We start from the raw sequence: 22,824 nt of genomic DNA, 5'->3' as shown, positions 1-22,824 counted from the left end.
GTTAAGTATTCTGATTAAAATAGAGTCCTGTTTCATCCTTCTCAAAAACAAAAGAGTTCTTTTGACCATTACAGCACTCTTAAATATTTGTGCTTTTCCGAAATAAAAAGTCTTATTTTGTTCTCCTCTGCTGAGTGAAATCCAGTAACTGCCAAACAATTCTCCAAGGAATTTGAGGGGTTTAGTGTCTTGCAACATTGCTCCAAGTTTTGCCATGTAATGCTATGGGATTAAGGACAGAAACAGAAAGTCTCCCACTTCCTCCCATCAAACTCCACAGAGCTGTACTGGCACAGGAATGGAATACCAAAAGAATGAACAATGGCTTGGAGTTAAAAATCAAGATTAATGCTCAGTTTTCAGGAAAGATGAGTATAGTAAGGACAAAAAGAACTATGATGCACAATCACACTGTGAACACATAGTGAGATGTGTTCTTCCTCAGGGACAACATTCACTGCAACAAAAAGGAGAGGGGGGAGATGGACGGAGTGAGAAAGAGCAAAGAAAGTTCACACCGCACTGCTAGAGTAAACACATAGGCTGCTTTATCTTTGTTCATCTGATGGGTAAGGGCTATCTAAACTGTCTGTGGAGATCTCTTCAGTGAAATGAAGTGTCAATGGTCATAAACAATGACCAAAAATATTTCAATGCCTCTCCAATTTTTAAACACGCAACACAAAAGAAAAATGACTGGACTCAGGCGTTATTCATTTGACGTTCCTAGCAATGAAAAGCACGCTGAGAAAAGTAATTACATTAAAATTACAAAACAGCAGAAATCAGAGAATGTCACATTAATTCCATTTCATTGTCTTATTAGAGCATATAATCTGGTTGGGAAAAAAAAAAATCAGGAAAAAAAAAAAGGTTAACATTACAAACTGCTTTTTAAATGCTCTCTGGCTGCAGTGGTTGGGTAATAACAGCGTTATTAGATTTGGGTATGCAATGTTCTAGTCTTAAAAATCACACACCTACCCCTCTTCTTTGTAAAACACTTCACAATGTGAGAACATTTTCAAAACAGCCTTTATGAACTCAAACATGGGTGCAGGTTGGATTTGGTCAAGCATACTTGGTCGACACTTGCTGTCAAACTATGTTGCAACAGTGAAAAATGAAATAAAAAGACATGTATTGGCCCAAAGAAGAAATTTGGGATGTCCTTCCTTTAGGAAATAGAACCTCACAGACAAATCCCCAAGCCTCTTCAAAATTCTGGGCTCCCTGCAGATGCTATCGGTTGTCTCTATAGCTCCAGCTGCAAGAGCAGACATTTTAATTTTTTTCCCCCCCCCCCCCCCCCCCTTTATAAACAATTCTCCGCTTTCAGTCCCATTGGTGGGCACCTTGGAACATATTGATTGATTCTCCCTCCTGAATTATGGAACGAGAGAGCTACAAAAAAGATGAAAAACAAAGTCATTTCTAGCTTTAGAAATGCAGAAAATGTGTTTAAAAAGCGGAACAATTTCTGCCGCAGATTGCATGACACTATTACTTTGCTGGAAATGCCCATCCACATGTGAACATTGCAGCAGTCAGTTTTATACCCTCACAGCTGGAAAAGACAACAAAGGAGGGAAATAGAAGGGAAAAAACCCAAATGCACAACCAAACTATTTCAGAGAATGATCTAGGAGCCATCAATATTACAGTCGTGCCCTGTATTGGTTCCTTTGGGGATGGGCATCCAAGCCTCACACTTAGTTTTCCTACGGGAGACAATGATTGCCCCTTTAAAAGAATTTTTGAACTCTGGGTCCCCAGGTGTCCACCATCCCTTTGCTGAAATGACAGTTATGTGGCAGATGGTACAAATAGCCTGGCATGCTTTGTAGTTGTTGGATCACTATAAAAATAAAAACTGCCAGATGGCTGGCACGTTTCCTGGCAGGAGCACAGGGTCCCACTGACTGATGAGAGGAAGCAAAGCTGACCAAAATAAAATAATAGCATCTGACTTTTCTATGGAGTGCTTTTGAAATGAGGCTTATTTCACATTGGTTTGTTTTCTGCTGTTTAGGAAGCACCTTATGACATTCCTCTGTCTGACTGTGCTCACATCTCCTGATATCATCTGTTCCTCCCACCCGAGGAATGAGACCTCTCCACCAGTCCTTTCCCCTCCAGTGGGAGGTATCGATGGGTGCTGGGTGCAGGAGGTGGCATTGCAGGTTGAGATCTCCCCAGGCTGTGTGCCAGCAGAGGATGCCTACCAGAAGGAACATCTCATCTTCTATCCTCTGCTGCTCCTACCCAGGTTCAAGCCTGCAGCGCAGTGGAGAACTGTTGTACTGCAGTACTACGAGAAAACCACCACAGGGAGCACATCACCCTGGGTGCCCTCTGCTTGGACCTTCTCCAGAAGAAGCAAACATAAGCCAGTGTAAACACGTCAGACTAAATGGATTATTTATTTTTCCTCCTGCAGCTGTATTAATGCACCATTGTCTCCCTAACTATAACATTGCAGGGCAGCTGGCAGTATGGGTTTGTTCCATCTGCACCAGATGAAGCAAAAGCTGGAATACTTTCTGTGGATGAAGCAAGGAGGAGGTCAGACATATACCCTCAAGACTGCAACCTTTGTAATGATTTGCTCTGAGAGACTTTTCTACTCCACCTCAGTCTTCCCCAACAGAAAGAGAAGTTTGATCAGACCAACGAGTTTCCAACAGGAGGGTTACACGTGTTAACTGATATTTTCACAACTACCTTGAAAGTCCCAGCAATCTCTTTTGTTGGGGAGATGGAATTGTAAAATCCTCAGTCTTAGAAATTTGATCAGAGCTGTGAAAAGACATCTCAATTTACCTTGACTTCATCCATGCAATTGCATAAAGGCAATCAAGAGCCGAACACGTCCCTTCAGGAACATTCTGTTCATCTTTGGTCACGTTTTACCTTCAGTTAACTTACTTACTCATTTAAACCAGTTGATGATCACTAATCTCCAAAACTCCAAATAAAGGCTATCATTTCTCAAGTTAAAAGCAGCATGATAAATGAATCTCAGCAAGCAAGCATAAATTTGGGCCAGCCATGATACAGACATGACAGCAGAGTGATAAAGACACAAATAATTTCAGCATTCCACATGGGCCAATCCATCAGCAGGCTAACAGGTCAGTGCCAGGCTGACATCTGAGCACCACATGGTCATAAGTTTTTCCAAGATGGTTATTTCATTCCTGAAATAAACTTGTTACAACTGCTAATGCCCTGCACCACTGAAAGAAGCTAAACTGCACATATGGATCTTAAGCTCAGCAGCAGTGTTGTTCGTAGCCTTCCTCCACGATCATTGCCCCTTTAGTGCGCTCATGCTCTTGCCAAAGCCAATATAAAATCTGGAGTGGCGTTGAAATACACATGTCATCTGGGCTTGGGTTTTGTTAATTCACAACATTCAAAGTTCTTTCTCTTCACACACTGCTGTACAGTACACCAATATTGGAGAGGAGGTTTCTTTTGTCACACTGAAGTTAAAATTCCAGAATTTCAATTTTTTCTTTATGATCTCTTTTTTTTTTTTTTTTCCCCAATTTGTTTCTCTGAAATATTGGAATAAAAATTCTTTTTCATCTCAGCACATTTCAGTCTCTGGAGACTACTTGCAGCTGGCATACAGTAGAATAGTGAGTGAATTAATCTAACCTGTTTTGAGTAAAGATCAAGGGGGAAAGAAATGAAGAACTTGCAGTTTGATCCTAAAAAACTTTCTTGCATTTCTATGATCCTTGGAAATTAGACCCACATGACATTCTGCTCCATAAATGTCTAAAAAATTGCCAGCATTCCTCATCTCACAGTACTTCAAGTACTGGAGATGCAAGATATCCTACAATTCTATTTTTGTGAAACAAAATTAAAACCATGTGAGGCATTGTAATTCCTGCCCAAGGTGCATAAAGTATTAGCATAGTTCTGTGCCTTATAACAAAAGTACATGATAAAGAATCTTGGTAAACTATAAAGGCATTTTATGCCCACAAGAAATGCACAAACTGTGCAAACATACAGAAAGATCTGCTGGGTATTGGTGAAGGTGTGAAAATGAGCTGGACCAATATCAGCAGGGAGGGAGGCACTGGGGCAGGGTCAAAATGCATCAATGTTCTCAAGGTCTGGATCATGTTATTGTTCTCTAAGTGGGAAAAAAGCTTGATTTAATCTTGTGAAAGAACAAAGAGATAGAGTTAAGCAAGGAGATTCCTGCTCAAATTTAGTGCAAAATGGGGGGGGGGGGGGGAAGTCATCATCCTTGACAAAGAGTTGTCACACAAGCTTAGCTCTCTGGTCTGTAGGAATGCTCACCACAAGTATTTATGGGGCAAGATATTTCTGAGGAAAGTCACTTATATTCAGTATTTGTTGCTTAGAGACACCTTGTCTTTTTCTGAATTCAGAGAATGTGCCACACTCTCTGGTTGTGAACAGCTAATTCTGTAAAACCTTCAATGTCTCTTTAATGGAAAGCTTATATTTTGTGGGTCCTTTCAAGTATAAAGAAAATCAATGTCGTTAAGAGGACCAGAGAGAGTCAGAACACTTCCTGCACCAAACTGGTCTCAAGAGGTCATGGATTTCCATTTCAGCAGTGTTCTCCCAGGTCTCAAGGTGATGCATAAATACTGGTTTGTATTACATCCCCTTAGACTTGTCAGTATCCTCTTCTCTCTTTTATTTATTCATTGTTTTCTATGCATCTGCCTGCCTTTCTGCAAGGCCCAGTACCTTACTTTTATAGTTCTACTTCCTGGTGCCTTAGGTTAAAAGCTGTTATGGTGCCCTTTGAGAGGGTGTTTGCCTGTTCTTACCACTCTAAGAGCTGCATTTATGCATACGATGGAGAGAAAGGAAAATAGCATTTTCCATAGGAGAATGGAAGTATAAAACACCCATGAAGAATTCCCATGAAAAATGAATTCACTTTTTTGTAAGAAAATACAGCTCTTGATGAACACTCCCCATCCCAGTTTTCAGGCAATCCTTTTCCATCAACCCATTTACATTTTTCTCATGAAAAGCAGATCCCTTTTTGTAAGAGACAGGAACTAGACCGAAAAAAAATAGGTGTTCTGTCAAAAGCAGTCTTCATGTGGAAAAATTTCATCCAGTTCTATTTATACAGCCACAGCTATATAATAGTTGTATAAATAGAACTGCTCAAATGTGGGCAATTGCATACTCCCACCTGCTCTTTTTCTTATCACTTATTATCTGTTAACTCCATTTATGAGAAGAAAAATACAAAAGCTCAAGATCAAATATAATATCATTGCAACAATTTCTTAGAGCATCGACAGTCTAGTGTGCCAAGGGGTGATCTCTCCTTGATGATCTCCAACCTTATTGATTCTATGATTTATTTGGGCATTTTGAAGTGTGGCTCATGAATTTGAGAACTTGGTGAATAAACACACATATGTGTTTAAAATCCACAACCTTTTAACATTTACTTAATGGGGTTGCAAGGATGCCTGGGAGAAGTTTCCAACTGTTTAGCTGATTCAGAAAGCTCTATTGCAACTTCTAGGAATTTGTAGTTGAGTATTGTCTGCTTGTATAGCTCAAAGATCTCTTCTGACCAGGTCAATTCTATACTATTCTATGGGAGGTGTTCAGGAGGAGACTTGATAGGGTGCTTGGTTGCATGGTTTAGTTGATTAGGTGGGTTGGATGATAGGTTGGACACGATGATCTTGAAGGTCTCTTCCAACCTGGTCTGGTCTGGTCTGGTCTGGTCTGGTCTATTCTATTCTATTCTATTCCATTCCATTCCATTCCATTCCATTCCATTCCATTCCATTCCATTCCATTCCAAAGTCAGGCAGCTTCTTTTTGCTTGAATATTAACTTCATGCCAGTTACAAAATGAAGATATTTATTTATTTTTACTGGTCAGAAAATTTACTAGCATAAGATAATCCCAAACAGAAAATGTAACGGGTATATGTTGGTTAGAGGCTTGGGATGAGATTTTCTGATTAATGCTGAGAGAGACTACAAAACAGGTGAGCAAGAGAATTGAAGCACATTGAAGGGATAACTTCCTTCACTGGCTTGTCAGCAGCAATAGCACCCGAGATCCCACATGGGCCCATTCTCATTTCCACCTTATTTCTAGACTGGATTTGCGCAGGTGTTGGGAGAGCAGAGCAAAGCAGTCCTATCAAGGTATAGTTCAGGTTCATTGCTTTGCAGACCAGAAAGTGCAAATTTCTCCATGCTACAATGCATTTAGAAATTCTGCCAATTGAAGTGCATGCAAATATTGTTTTTACCTAACCTTTAAGAGGTCAGAAATCAATGCATGTTTTCTATCTTGTCTGCACAATCCTCCCTTGAAAGCTCCGGCAAGCATTTCAAATTATCATGGATTTGTACCCACAGTGCATGGGCCCTAAGCTGGGAATACTCATCCCCTTTCAGCATTTCACTTTTTCTGCCACAAATTTTAAAGGATTTCCTTCATTTTTTTTTTCTGTTCAGCAATAGGGTTTTAGGTGAAAGAGGTAAAAACTCCTTCTGTCCTACTGAAGCTCTTCTGCAGTCTGTTAATTTATATTATCCCAATGGTGTTTGTAGAAAGCTGAGAATGTGCCAGAGAGTATAAATTGATAGACAATTAGCATACATTGCACTAAAAATTATGGTTTACAAATTATTTCTATTATACATTCATTATTTATTAATAGAGAGTTGTCCAAGCAAGCTTTCATCACTACCTCCATTGGACACTTCCTGATATTAAAATGCCCAAATAAATCAGTAAAAATAAATATGTCTCATGCTTATGACAGTGGTGTCTGTCTGCTGCTGTCCAGGATAGGGGCTAGGCCTTGCATGGCACTGACTTTGTAAAGGGAGTTCTTTGGTAAGTATAAACCAGCACTTCACCTGCAAGGAGCAGACACTCTGCTCTTCCTCTGAGGATATCTCAAGGCATTCTGAGGCATCAACAAAGAGAAGAACATGTCAAGTGAGGAGAGCAACCCATTTGCCATCAAAGCTTCATCTCAAACCAGGGAAGAATAGCAAGTGTAAGGTCCTGATTAAACAGGGAAGGTGTCCTATTGCAGCTTAAACAAGGCTTGCTTAATAACACTTTGGCCAAAGGAACTGAGCATAGAGAATTCTATAGACAAGGGGCTCACTAAACTCTAAAGCATCATTTTCTTTCTTATGCTCCTTCTACACAAGCCCCTGATTGGCAACAAGGTGAGGAAACAGCACTAGGGAGGCACTTGGAAAGCTGGTAGGGGCCAGATGGCAGCAGACCTTGCATCACACAGACTTCAAACTTGGCTGTTCATATTCCACACGTCTAGTTATCAAAACCCTTAAATAGCCACACCTCAGCTGTCTCTGCCTTAAAAACAAACCATAAAAGCCAGGGTCATCTGTATAATGTCCTCCGGTGTATTTTTCTGTCTAGTCCTCTAAGAAATCATGTCAAAAGTGTGAGAATAAAGACAGACAATTGCCACCTATCACAAATGCATTTCATTTCATGCTCCATTTCAGTTCCCAAAAGCTTTTTTAAAAAAATATATAATCAAGAAGTAACAAAACATCACCCCAGAAAGCAGGATGTGGAATAAATCTGAGTTGGACAAAAAACTAGCCCAGTTCAAATCACTTGCTGATGCGGTGTGAGGATGAAACTGACGTATCTATGCAGCATTTTTAACAGAAAGATTTATTCCTTTGCTTAATCTCACCTTCAGAGGCACCACTTGCATCAGGATGGCAAAGTTGGTGAGGTGGTTACAAAGACACACTGAGTAGTTGAGGTCCCCACTCTCACGCACACAGCCTTCATTAGACCAAACGCCAGTTCCGTTGCTGCAAAGCACACAAGAAGTGGAACATGATCTCGATTAGAATGCATCTTATCAGGTTAATTTGACATGCATTGTGCTACACAGGAGATAAAAAAGTTTGAAAGCCATCTCAGGCTGGAGCATCCACAAACACTGCTGGGGGCTTCTCAATTCCATCACGAAAATAGTTAAGGAAACTATTGACTGGAACAAGGCCCAGAGCAGATCTCTACATCCCTATGAATGCCTCTAGAGAAATCTTTCCAATTTCAGAACCAATGAACAATCACTACAATTTTTTTCTTTTATATTATGCAACCCATTCATAGCTTTTCATCTAGACCCAAATTTCTACATTCTGGGAACTATGAAATCAGACAAGTAATAATTTTGCAAAGTCAAAAAAGACAGCATGTCATATCTGCTGCCTCTCCTTTACTCACTGTCCCACTCCCCCTGCCAAAACAAGTCATTCAGACTGACTGACTGTGATTTCTAGCCACCCAACCACATCAATTGCTTTTTGGTCACTCCATCTTCAGGAGTAGCGAGAGCAGTTCCTTGTCCACTGAGTATATATATCTGGGCTGGCTATGTGGCCTGTCCCAGGGCTGCACAGGGAAGTGATCTTCATGAGTCTGCTTCTGCTTGGAGCCAGGCAAACCCAGAAGCCTCTGTGCTATCACAGCTCCGCAGTGGAGTCGGGACACAAGAGCCACAGACACACATCTTTTCATGGGCTCAGACATTGCAGGTCATCCAGCTAAGCTGCCTGCTTAACCTTTTATTACTTTTTATATTATTCTAGGTCCTGAAGCTAAATTGAATTTTCTCAATGCTTATTTTAAAGATAGGTATTACCTCAACTCTCTCTCTGTCCTTTGGGATCTCCTTGAGTTCTCAAAGAGAGACTGTTGTAGGTCAGAAACCAAGTGCTTACTTTTTAACTACCTCGCACTAGGGAATAAAACCATCTTGACACAAACAAAACTTATTTGGAAGGGCAGATTTCATATTTCAGTTTCCATCCTGAGGCAGAGCCTCAAGGGCCCAAGCCCCAGTGGAAAACAGTACAGGAACAATGTCCCAACCATATTAATAAGCCTCAGTAAAATCTGTTTCTAATTTATGGTAATTTGTGAGTAACCATAGCAACGAGAAACTGCCAACAGCTGGGACAGTTCAACATGCTTGAAACAAAGCTTCAATAAAATAATGACAGTGACCTTCCCATGTACATGTGGGATAGGGGGGATCATGGCTTTGTGGGCCATTGCTACATCAATTAGGCTTTATAACATTACAGCTCAAAAACTGTTAATCCTTCTGAAATTCAGAATTCACTCTTTGTATTCTATTTCAATTAATTCAGCAAAAGCAGTACTTTTAGAAATCAAAAGCAGATGAAATAGAGCTAAAAGAAACCACTGCTTTTCCACAGTTCCTATTTTCTGGGTGAAATTTGATGTGATAGTTATTTCCCTTTTATTCTAATTTGCATTCAGGGGCATATTTCTCCATTCCATGTGTTGGCCAAAATTCACAGCTCTGAAATATTGATCTCACATGATGTTATGACACGGCAACAGATCCAGCTGAAACAATGGCGCTGCTGGAGGTTTGCCATCTTAAAACATCTAAGCATCTGCCCAAGTGGACATATTCATAAACCCAGATAAGCATGACTTGTGTTTGCCTGCAGTTTTGATTCCAAAATGTTTCAGTTTCTCAAGTATCTACCATTTACAGGGACTGTGAATATAAGGTCTCCTATTAATGATCATGGAATGGCTTAAGCTGGAAAGGACCTTAGAGATCATCTACTCCAACCTCCCAGCCATGGGCAGGGGCACCTCTTAACCAGATTCAGCTGCTCAAGGCCTCATCCAACCTGGTCTTGAGCACCCCCAAGGAGACGGCATCCACAGCCTCCCTGGGCAGCCTATTACAGAGTCTCGCCACTCTTGTAGTGAAGAACTTCTTCCTGAGATCTAGTCAGATAAGAAGCTACTATCAGACTGGTCTTTTTGTAAACCAGTGGCTCCATTTCATTAACTATTTCCATGAATGAAAGAGAGAACAAGAACAATACAGGTAATACATAGCATCACAAAGTGAATGTGATTTGTTTAAAACAAGTTAAAGAATTTGAAGTTACATAACATACCTATAGTCCAGAAATGCACAGTAAAGATGAACTCTGTTACTCTTATTTAGTGCCTGGCTGTATTGTCTGGGAGTCTGCAAGAAAGAAAATAGACACCCTGAAGGACTGTTTAAAAATGACTAAATTCTGCTATTCAACTACTTTAAATTCTCATTGCTGCAATAACTTCAATAGACTTATTCTAGATTAACACACCGTAACTGAAAACAAATTTTGTCAGCCTTTGTAGCTGTAACACCATCTCCACACTTGCAAAGGCTGGTACTCAGCCTTAATTTTTCACACTGGGATTAAAGTCTTGCCACTTTGAGTGAGAAACCCATGTCCCATCTAAGTAAATAGCAAGCCAGGATTATTTATTGTGCATAAGCATACATATATGTGTTAATTTTTGCAGGATTGGGGTGTTTTTCTTCAGCATCGATTTGGCTACATTGGGTTTTGTGCTCACTGGGTAATAAAAATCTCACATTTTAGGATTAGTATCTCTGAAATATGTGTGCACTGCAATGACCAGCTCACAGCCATTTTCTTTCCACAAGAGTGCTTATTTTAAAACATACAATCAAACTGAAGGAGCAATGCCATAATTCCAAGTTTTACTGTAACACACCTTACCATTATAATGACACTATTTCTATCTTCCATAAACAGATTTAGCCACTACCTTAACCTCCTCCTTTCAGGAAGTTTTGAAACCCCAATCTCCATTCTGTTACACCAGCTCAATGACAAAAATATTTCAAATTAGATTGGTGTGAAGTAATAGTTTGTGGTAGACAAAATATGCAAACTAGAGGGGCTTATAGGATCTGTTCAAACCGTTGTAATACATAAATCCCCAAAGTTCACATTGTGTTAGACCCTACCTGAAGACATTTTTTTAATTACAAGAGTCTGCGATCTAAACAAATCACTGATGAATTAACAGCCCTCAGATGACTGCAACAATGCCACCATCAAGGCAAAAGACAACCAAGTACTGCTTTCATTGGTTTAGAGAAAGAAGGAGAAAAGCTCACTGCTGAAACTCAACCAAGTGCAAGTCCATGATGCAATTTTCTTTCTCCTCTCCCACAGGTTGAACAACAAGTACCAGGCACAAGGTAGCACAGTTTCCTCCTTATTTACTAGCGATAACAAAACATTTCTGCCTAACCCAGGACACTGACACACACATACTGGATTTCCACACACTTCAAGTATCTATGCTGTAGATAAGGACATTTACTTCTTAACTCACAGCACTGGATAGCATAAATGGAATTTTCTTATCTGCTAGAGCAACATCCCTGGACAAAATCTCCAGTTCCTTGACTCAACCAGCTCATCATGGAAATATCTTCAACTCCAGGTCAAGTACTCACAGAAAAAGAAAGGCTGTCACTTACCTGCTGACATTCTCTGTCTTTCCCTTTGACATCATGCATCCTTCTTCCATGAGAGGAGCAAATCAAACAGTAAAACCTCATGCTCTCCTAAGTGCACTACACTGGGAAGTGAGAAAGGGACAAGACTCTTGATCCTCATCATCAGGAAATACCTTACTGATTCCACCTCCAATCTTCTCCAACTTTCTTTCCAGCTGTAGCTACAGATGTAGTAAACCCAAGTATATGACATTAATTAACACAGAGGAGTTCTTCCTGGTTTATGAAAGCTCTTCCCCATTGCTGTCTGCCCTGTGAAGGCTCCGTACGAGGCTTCTGGAGCAAACTGTTCCTTGCTAGATCCATCAATTCTGAACCTTCTGTTCATTTTAGAAAGTGCCCCCTCACCAGCCTCACCTATAACAAAAGCAGGGCTCCTGCACACCTCCTACATCACAATATGAAGTATGAGGTGCTTTTCAGAAACTGCTTCTCTCCCTTAATCCCACTTCTTGTCCATCGCAGTACTCTTGAAACTGCAGAAGACTAATGATCCACAACCTATGGCTGGCAAACTGCCTTCTGCAACTTCAGTTAATTTAAAGTTTTGTTGGTAGAGTTCATTCTGTTTTACCAGCAGCAAGGGCAAGTACCATTACCCCTAATAATGTTATGTCCATCCTGTCTATAGCCTTCCTGAGATAAGCAATTTAAAGAATCCATAGTTTGTACTACAAATGACTTCACTACTATGACAGACAAACAGTAGCTAAAAATAGAGAGAGGAAAAACAGAAAGATCTGCTCTACAACAGATAAGATTGTACAATAACTGTAATTTCTGATTTGTAAGCTATTTCTAGATACATCTTGATTCTTTGTACACTAAATGGAAAGGGCAGCACAGGGTCAGGTTGGAAGAAGACCAGTTGTATATCTTTTTACACAAATAAATCCCAGATGTATGCTTTATTCTCGATTAAGCATCTCTAGCAAGGGACAAATTATTGGGTTTGCCCATCTTTAAACACAGATGTCGTCCATTAGAGAAAGAAATACATCAGTGAGTCTATACCGTCTCTGAGCTGTCCAGAAGTGCACGTGCATACCCACATGGAAAAAGAATAATAAATAATGTGTATAGAAGAAGGGTCCATACCCATCTGCCTATTTGCTTCTCTTAAAGAATGTCTCTCATTTTTAACATACACAACATTAGCCTCGCAAGGCTTTTCAGAGCCATTTATGGTAACTACATAAAATTCTCATCTTCTTATACTTCACTGAAATTCAATGACAAGATGGTCATTAGGATAGATACTTCCCCCAATATATAAGAAACTGGATGCAATGAGAGATAAATCCTCTCTGATCTTCAACAGCTCTACTTCAAAGTACTCTCTAATCTGTGAAATATGAACTGACTGCACCTCAATATTGTATTTCTTAAATTAAACTATGTGTGACACCTTATATGTGACTTGCATCCTGTAGCACTGAGGATATTGATTTAGTGACATTGATAACAGAAAGCTTAATACACAAGTTGGCTTTTACACTAAAAGATTAAGTCACTTGAGTGTTTATAAAAGCCAGTGAAAGGACAATTTATGCAGCTTTCAGTAGTATGAAGAGGGAAGGTACCAGCATGCTAAGTACTTCAGGATCTGGCATCATCTAGGTTCTTTATACTAGTTCTTTTGCTTGGAGAGGGGTTCATGCAGCCTCTTCAGAAAATAATTACATTAAAAGAGGAAAACAACCTCCTGTCACTGAGAAATAGTGCAAACTCTGTCTGATGGAGTGGGTATCTCAAGGAAGGACTGTCTGTGTTTATGTCATGGCTGCTCAGCATCCCTTACACTAACCACTGACTCTCATCTCAGTAAATTAGTCAGACTTAGAAGAAAACCACAGAAATTCATTTTATGTGTTGAGAGCATACAGAGGATATGCACGGGTGTGCGATGGGGATACAGTTCTTATACTGCTGGGAACTAGGCACAAGGCCATGGTTAGTGGGTGAAGAGGCCAAAAAAAGGGAGGTGGGGGCTGAAAGCACTGCTGGAAACCTTCAAGAAAACCTAGTTGCAGGAAATGTCATGAACACAATTGCAGAAGAAAAACGGCCATCCAGCTGCTGCTGGGAAGGCTTGCCAAGGAAGGGAAGCCAAACAGAGGGTGGGGTGAACCTTTATGAGATTAGCTCGTTTCTCCTCTCCTCCCCTGAATTTTAAAAGCAAACATTTAGCTACATAGTGGTGGCCACCAAGGGAGGAGGGTGTGCACATTCTAATTCAATATGAATTTTTTTCAGTGTGAAGAATGACAAACCTATTGGTCAGATTTGCCATTGTTCTAAACTCAGTGTGTTGGGTTTCCTCTAATCCAAAGAAGTTGAGAATTTACCCTATTACATTCAATCTGGAGTTCACTTGACTCAGTTTACAAAACACAGCATTTTGTTTAGTTCAGAGTCTTTGAAACCTTATCTACTCATCCTCCAAGAACACCATAGATTATTATGAGGATGGTGGTAAAAGGGACTAAGACAAACAAACCTCTCGTTAGTATGGTTGCACATTATGTAGTTCACAATCCCACCATAATATTCTTACAGGTGAACGAATCAAAGGCATCTTTAATTCTGGCTTACAGATTAAGTTAGAGACAGGAATTAGGCTTTTGATTTCAGGATTTCCTGTCCTTACAGTGCCATCCTGACTGTTAACGAGGCCTGTCCAGGCCACATGGTTTATTCACATGGTTTATGTCCACTTTATATGATCTATTTCTAATTACCTAGTCAAGCAAAACTAAGTTATGTTCTTCTGCTCATTTCCCTTGAACAAGGCAGACAAAAAGAAAGAGAAAGAAAGAAAGATCATCTATTTCTGCAGTGACTATATTGGCTGTTTTCTTCCAAGCTGTGAGAAAGACCTAGGGCTTAGATCACCCAAATACATTAATTTAGAGTCTTCTTGACTGATTCACCCTAAGATGTAACTAGCATATGTAATGGAAAAAAAAAAGGGGGGGGGGGGGAAAGAAAAAGGTAAACATTATACCCAAAACAAGGTAAAAATTGTACAAAAAAAAAAAAAGTTAGCTTATGAATAGGGAATTATAATGTGTTCTGCATAAAAGGCAGACCTCTAGTTGTTTCATTGTTTTCAAGAGAGCTGTGCCAACACACACTTACTGAACCAACCAGCAAAATGCTGTAGGCTCCCACAGGGTCAGCCTGAAAGCTGACTGAATGTGCTTCCTAATGGTACAAGCATACAGTTACTATTTATTTTTTTTTAAAGCCATGATATCACAAAGGTGAAAAGCTGTGACAGCAAACAATATAAAGGGGGAAAAAGTGTGAAATATCAGAGGCTACTAAAGGCACTCGAAATCAGAAAAGGTTGCCATATGTAGTAGAATATGGATTGGGTTTGGTCCTTCCTTTACCTGAGGTTAGCAATTGTCATTGCATCAGGTTTTTCCTCCAAAAATGTTGCTAGTCAAATGCTACACCAATAACCTTCCCCAGTTTTCAGAGTGCTCCATTTAACAGCTGCTGTATCAGGCAAGCAGTGTGAGAACAAATGAAAAAAAAAGAAGCAATGAGAAAATTCATAAGCAACAGACTGAAAAATGTCTTGGCTGCTCTACTGGATAGCATTTTTATAAAGACAGAAAGAAAAGGAAGAGGAAATTGATGAGGACATTTTCATGGTACTTTTTTTTTAATTATTGTGCACAGAAAAAAATGTATAAATATTGTTTCTGAATGTGTACAGCATCAGAAGATCTTTCTATTTTTCCTTAGACTAGCAAGTCCATCCCTTTAAATAAAAGTGCCATCCTCTTAACAGGATACCACCTTTCTTGTGGCACCAAACAAGGGGCTTCATCCAACGGCTGCCAAAACAACATCTGACCACTTGCAGAGCTCAGTGTGGGCTGTCAGGCATGGTGCATCTGTAAAGCAGTGGCTTATCACCTACACAAATAGGAAGTATTCCTTGGTCCTCATCTTTCTACAGCCTGTCTCTTTGATGCATTCCATTACCTGCTTATAGCACAGATAAGCTTCATGGCACCTAGAAAAGCTGGGGTAGTGATTGCTGAATGCACTCTAAGTACAATATAATGACAAAATTAAAAGAGGAATAGCTCTTCTCTCTGGTTTGGGGCACTTCTTGAGGAAAGCTGCAATTTTGGCAATGGAAACTGGCTGCAACCTTTAAATTAAATTATAGTCTCCCAAAACAGACATGCACAGCTCCCAAATGGCTTTCCTTTAATTTTATAGCTAGAAAATTCCCACCCTAACATAAGAAGTTCCAACAGTTAAAAGAGCACAGCATCAGTAGGGCGGTGCTGAGACTTGGACTTAGGAACTTTGGATCACAAAGTGCCTTCCTCAGCCTCACTAAGCCACATATCTTCTATAGATGCCTTCATACATTCCACAGTTTCAAAGACCACAAATAAGTAACAATACATTTCTCCCATTTTTCATTCTCTTTGGTCTGGATGTATATGGGCACGATGAGGGTTTTGTGTGTATTTGTAAATACTGGGCAGTGACAAGTATTTACATGCCAAAATGTTTCAGCTTGGAATCCAACACTATTTAAGATGCAGTACTGCAGTGCAAAACCATACCAGACTCCCATTGACTGCAATCTGGATTAATAATGCTCACAACATTGTGGAAAATCATGGTCATAAATGAAAAGAGCAGGAAGGTTGAAAAATAGCCACAGAAAGAAGGTGGTTACTTTTCACCAGAGATGTGTGGAGCTGATTTCAATGGAAAGCATGTACTAACAGAAACTGCAGGATAAGGACCTTTGAAATTCAATTTGGGCAGCAACCAAGTGACACCAGTAAATATTTGATGTTCAAAAATCTTAAATGCCAGTCAGTGAGAAGCAGAACTTGGAATGGCAGCCTTTGCTTATGTAAACACCAATAAACACAGGCTTGAACTGATGATTTCTAGCAAAAAAGGGCCTAATGCTTAAGTGAAAAAAATGATGTCTTCTGTCCTTTAAAGCACAGTTCTGGTGCAGAGAATGACAAAGTGAAAACATTAATGCTCTCTCCCTATATAAAAATAGTCTCATTTAAGCAATTAGCAGTATAACAATCAGCTGGTTTTGATATGTCCTCACAGTTAAACAGTCATATCCATATGTAAGCAAAAAATATATATGTACACTGCCCTCTAAACGTGCAAGTGATTTAGACACCTAAGAATGGACTAAGGAGTCCAAAGTTAAGTCATTGATACTGAAATACCTGGGGCAAGTTTTCTTGCCTCTGAATTTCAGCAAGTTGAATAAGAGAGCAAGCAAGGACTAGTTTCTTTCCTGCATGTTATTGACAGAAGTGCTTGCAGAGAGCCAGGGTAATCAAAGTTTTTGGGACACTCCACATTGCCAGCAATGGGCTCAGAGAGCAGCCTCCAACTGGATATTACCTCTCCAAAATTAATGAATGCAGTCTGTCTCCAAAGAGATCCAATTTATATCAGGCAAATTAAAATGCAAGTTGTTTCACTCAAGGTGCCCCTGTTGAAGCAGTTACTCACTGCTTAAAAGACCTTGGATTGCTTTAATGTCATGCAAAGCCCAGCAGAGCAGCTTTTCTGCTTTTGCCATCTCCCCTCCTCACTGGCTACCCCTCACTCAGAGCTACCAGAACTGCACATTGGACAGAAGAAGAAAGCCAGCTTAATTGTTGTGGCTCAGGAAGAGTTTGCCAGTCTGAAAAATAAATGAATAAAAGGAAATCTATTATTGTTTTCGTTGGTAGACCTACCTGAAGTGGAGAGTGCTGGGAGACCTTAAACACCAAATCCTCTGGAGCCATTATCCCGTTACCAAGATCTCATTTATGTCTTTTCTGCTCTGATATAACATATTAGATGACAAGCCAGGCTGAAAGTAATCCTTGAGTATGGATGAAGTGGAGCTAAAAATACAAATCTACCCCAAACCTGGGCATTTGCCCAGCTTATTCATGGAAGTAACTGTGCTGGGTTGCACCCATCCTGGGTGGAGGGCTGAGAGCACCTTGCTCTCCCCCAGAGGATAAAAGAAACCTGATCCAGGTGAACAGAGAGGGATTTGGTTTCCCCCTCCCAGGAGGAGGGTTCCCCTGGGTCAAAGGTGGTCTATTCCGCTCCCCCTTCCTGTCCAGCAAGCCTATACAAAGGAGGATGTTGCTGCCCTTTGCTCTCTTTCTCCTGCCTCACCTGCTTGAAAGGACACAGCTGCAGCAGTTTTTCCTGGTCAGGCCTGTCCATTCCAAGCTGCTTCCCACACTCTCTAAAGGACTGAATCCACTTACATCCAAGGAAATACAAGGCCATCCAGGCTTGGTTTTGTATATTTTCCTATTTATCCTTATCCCTCACCCTTGTAAATGCACACACACACAACACTGATATATATATACACTCACACGCACATTGGTAAAAAAATTTACTACTTCTACTTCCAAACTGACTCCAAATTATTTTCTTTCTTTATAGATTCACCTCCATTCCCTTTTCCCTACCTCTTTTTTTCACCTCCTTTTCCTTATCAGGGAAAGGGAGCTGGGGGAGAGCAGGAGGAATTCTTGCTTTGCTGTCATTTGAGCTCTTAAACTCCAGTTAAGGCTCAAATCACTACAGTAACTTTGTGAGATACTATTTGCCAAGCCCAGCTACTAATGCAACTGGTTGGTGTGGTCCTTCCTCTGGTCCTAGACTGTGTTGCTTTATGCTGCTTCTGCACTCCTAGGCTCCTTGAAAACATTATTTTGAATGCAAATAAAATCAAATACTTGTAAAGTTGCCTGTGCAAACAAACCTATTTTGTTTTGTTTTGTTCATGTTCACCTGTAGCAGTCTGACAGAGGCAGAAATATTTCCCTTTGCTGTACAGCTACCCAGACCCAGTGCAGAGCTCTGTAACAGGAAACAATGTCTAAGTAATGACAAGAGCTGTGACAGGGACCAGAAGACAGGCAGAAAGCACAATCCCTTAAAGGGATGCAGAGTTTTAAGAATACTTTTGCTATTAGGTAATATTTCCACAATTCTTAGTTTCCTAAACAGTGCTTGGACTTTCCTCCTGATGGCTCCTTTTTTTTTTTTTTTTTTTTTGGGGGGGGGTGATTCAGAGTCTCCATGTTACTGGGATAGAGAGACATTTAATCAGAAAGAAGGAACTGGGACAACTCAGCACTTGGGTACCTGAGTGCCTGAGCTACACTTCCCATGGACAAACGATCGCGCAACATCTGAGGGTGTTTGCTCTGATTTCTACAGCAGTCACTCATATCCCAAACAAGACATGCCTGGATTTTTCACAACTAGATTTCACAAAGCTCAGCTGAAACTGAAAACCTATAAACCAGAGATTCGGTGCCTACAAATAACCAGCACTGGCAACAGCAAGAAGTCACACTGAATTCAAATTTAGGAAAGATGTTGATTTGCTGGAATGTGTCCAGGGCAACAAAGCTGGTGAGGGGTTTGGAGCACAAGCCTTATGAGTTGAGGATGAGGGAGCTGGGGTTGCTTAGCCTGAAGAAGAGGAAGCTCAGGGAAGACCTTATTACTATCTACAACTGCCTGAAGGGAGGTTGTAGCCAGGTGGGGGCTGGTCTCTTCTCCCAGGCAACCAGCACCAGAACAAGAAGACACAGTCTCAAGCTGTGCCAGGGGAGGTTTAGACTGGATGTTAGGAAGAAATTCTTCACAGAAGGAGAGATTGGTCATTGGAATAGGCTGCCCAGGGAGGTGGTAGAGTCACCATCACTGGAGGTGTTTAGGAAGAGACTGGATGGGGTGCTCAGTGCCATGGTTTAGTTGATTAGATAGTGTGGGATGATAGGTTGGACTCGATGATCTCAAAGGTCTCTTCCAACCTGGTTAATTCTGTTTCTGTTTCTAAACCCAAGAGAAGCTACACAACTCAACAGCAATGGCAAGTCTCACTGAGATTTTTTGCTTTCAGTTTTTTGTAACTCTCTGCCAAAATACAAATGAAGACTGAATTAGACTCTGCTTCCCACAAGACTGAAAGTCGTAGTTATAAGAATCAATCAGCACTCACTCATATTTATTATAGAAGAGACAATTTTTCACACAAGAAGCACATAGTAGTTAGCACAAGATAGATTTCCAAGAGGAGAATCAATATGTATTACCTTTTCTAAGTAGACAAAAAGAAAAAGCACAAAATGTCCTAATTTCCCTGCACAAAACCCAAACAAAATCTGTGTCCTTATTTTTGAAGAACACAAGGTTTTTGACAGCCTGGAGCAGTGAAACATTAAAATTTAACGTGTTCTGCATGATAATAACAGGAATATTGAACTGTTTATGGAATAACTGGGAATAATGCATTTATCTTCTTTTATAAAGACATCAGTCCCCTGTGCACTTTACCTCCAAGGACATAACTAGCACCTGGGAATGGATAACTTTGGGAGCCTGGGATTGCAAGTGGTCTGATACGGCCAGAAACTACTCATAAAGTGAGATAAAGACAAGACACCATAGGAATAGGAATATGGCAAGTGGACCAGGGCTGCTGGTCCCTAAGCCTTCTTTAGGAGCCTAGTTAAGCTTTACCCAGGACTTCAGCTGAAGCAGGAACTTGTATCCCACAGGCACATCTGCATAAGCGTGGGCTTTAGAAACCTTTGGTGAGGTGAAACAGAGGTGGCCAGAAGGCAGCAAGAGCTATGTGAGCACCCATGGAGAGCGATCTTCAAGGCACAGGCAAAAAATGTTTGTTTTGTGCTCAGTAGGTAACGTAACAGGTTCTTTTTATGGCACAGATATGTTAATATGAATAAAATTGTTCTCCTTAAGGACATGCTAGCTGCTTCAGATGTCAAAAGCCCCTTCATCAGCTTCAGTGGGAGTTTGATCAGACCTACATTGCATGTTTAAAAAAAAAATTTAGAATTTGGAAAGATATTCAGTTGGTTCTTGATCATAAATTTGTAGAGGTGTCTTTGCTAACACTTCTTTCCAAACAGAAGACCATATTCTTAAGGGCCTTTTGAAGACATGATTTAATGGAAGCTTTAGGAGGAGGTTTAATAGCTGATGTCAGAAAGAGGCTTAATGGCAAAAATATTTACCATTCAGTGCAGTTGTTGCTAATATTTTTTTCTAGGTTGGATTTATACGTTAGAATTTTCCATTCTCATTAAAATCCTGGCTGTGTGAATGTTGCCTCTGAAAAGCAATGCCTCACATTCTTTGTGAATTATATGAGGCAGCCTTTGTTTTATATTGACCCTTTCAGCTCTTACATCCCTTGACTAGCTGCTAACCATTTATCCTTTCTCTGACTGCTAATCTCCGGGGAGCGGGTGGGACAGGCAGTCAATGGAAGCAATGGAGTATAAATAATGACAGAGCACAATAAACATTCCAGTTGCAATGCCACAGCTCATGACAAAGACTTTCAGAAAGATACAGCACACAGTCCTTCTATGATAAGACTGTTGTAACCAGACTGGAAAATATTACAAAAACCTTAGGTTTGCTTAAGGCCAAGATGTTCAGGCCCACTAGGTGAGATAAAGGAATGTTTATTCTGTGTAATCAAAAAAATCACTTGGATTCAGAACATTGGGTTTTATTCCCAAATTCATTTTCTCCATGTGACTTTTCACAGGTTCTTTCCTGTCTCTATGTGTTTTATTTCACATTCATTACCCTACCTATTTAGCCTGTAATGTCTCAGACTAAGACACGACTCCTATATCTTATTATGCTTTGCACGGCGGGAATCCAGCTAAAGTCTGCAGGGATGACCGTAGAAGCCTGTGTTCACACACAGCCTAATGCCATGGCATTTTCTGATAACAGCTGTGGATCATCTGAATGCCTCCTTAAGTACCTGGTGAACATGGGGACATTCTTTCCCTGACTTCTCTCTCCCCAAACTCCAATGTGGATACACGTGCCACTGCTTCCCTTGTTCCAGTTCTAGCCAATGTCCAGAAAATGATCTGAAGCAAAGAAAATTAATCCCGGCGGGGGGGGGGGGGGGTGTGTGTGGAATTACAAGTTTCCTGTCACACTAATGAGCTGCAGAAGCTGCCTTAAACAGGACAGTCAATTAATGAGACAAGGAACTCATGGCAAGGGAGATGAGGACAGAAGCAAGACTGCTCTGGTCAGATACAGCCTGGATCTGGACAAAATTGAGTCACCTGTTAATCCTCATCTTGAGAAAAAAATACTCTCCTGTAATGCTTCTCAAGTAGTAGATAAATAGAATAGAATAGAACAGAATAGAGCAGAATAGAATAGAGCAGAACAGAACAGGTTGGAAGAGACCTTCAAGATCATCGCGTCCAGCCCATCATCCAACACCATCTAATCAACTAAACCATGGCACCAAGCAGCCATCCAGTCTCTTCCTAAACACCTCCAATGATGGTGACTCTGCCACCCCCCTGGGCAGCCCATTCCAATGGACAATCACTCTCTCTATGAAGAATTTCTTCCTGACATCCAGTCTAAACCTCCCCTGGCGCAACCTAAGACTGTGTCCTCTTGTTCTGGTGCTGGCTATCTGGGAGAAGAGATCAGCCTCTGCCTGTCTACAACCTCCCTTCAGGTAGTTGTAGAGAGCAATAAGGTCATCCCTGAGTCTCCTCCTCTCCAGGATAAGCAACCCCAGCTCCCTCAGCCTCTCCTCATAGGGCTTGTGCTCCAAACCCCTCACCAGCTTTGTTGCCCTTCTCTGGATCGTTCCAGCAAGACAACATCTTTCCTAAACTGAGGGGCCCAGAACTGGAGACAGTACTCAAGGGGTGGCCTAACCAGTGCAGTGTACAGGAGCAGAATGTAACCACCCCTTTCACAAGACTGTTCCTTAAACCTTAATTTTCCACTAAGATACTATAATCTCATGACTAGATATTTCTAGGATTAAACTCACAGGTTCCCATTGCTTTAGGTTTTGGTTATTTTTTTCTTTTCATTGAGAAAGAAAAACTCTCAAGAACACTCACATTTTGCTGATTCTGATTTGAATCTTTTCTTCCATTCCTGTACATTTGCCAAATGTGAGTTTTATGCTAGTCTGTTGCATGAATGGGGATGAAATTCACACAACTACTTAGTTTAGTGTTATTTTTCATTCACAGGAAGTGTCAGGGTGCCAGAACTATTTGATTTGTGTATTGGCCGAATACAACAAATTGAGAACCAGTCTGGAATTAGGCCTGGTCCATTAATTTCAGCTACAAAGTTGAGTAACGGGAGACTAAGCCATTGAGTTAGTTTTTCAGATGAGAAAATGGAAGTTAGTGGAACTTTGTGTGTGTCTGCAGACATAAAGCAGATAGAGATATTGTTGCTGATACAACAGCAACAGAAAAATAGCCAACAGTAATTTAAGGCAGAGCCCCTGGCTCTGCTG

General features: G+C 40.6%; 1 protein-coding gene across 1 annotated transcript in view; it reads right to left on the bottom strand.

Annotated features, from left to right (window-relative positions):
• ADGRD1 (adhesion G protein-coupled receptor D1) overlaps window positions 1–22,824 on the bottom strand; it is a 158,489-nt gene that overhangs the window by 61,164 nt on the left and 74,501 nt on the right. Inside the window, 2 exon segments of the mRNA XM_054173241.1 lie at window positions 7,737–7,860; window positions 10,006–10,079. Coding sequence (XP_054029216.1) covers window positions 7,737–7,860; window positions 10,006–10,079 — 198 coding nt within the window.

This window comes from Dryobates pubescens, chromosome 25, assembly GCF_014839835.1.
Source record: "Dryobates pubescens isolate bDryPub1 chromosome 25, bDryPub1.pri, whole genome shotgun sequence".
Lineage (NCBI taxonomy): Eukaryota > Metazoa > Chordata > Aves > Piciformes > Picidae > Dryobates > Dryobates pubescens.
Note: the sequence above shows the minus strand (reverse complement) of the source record. Positions and strands in the feature narration are given on the sequence as shown.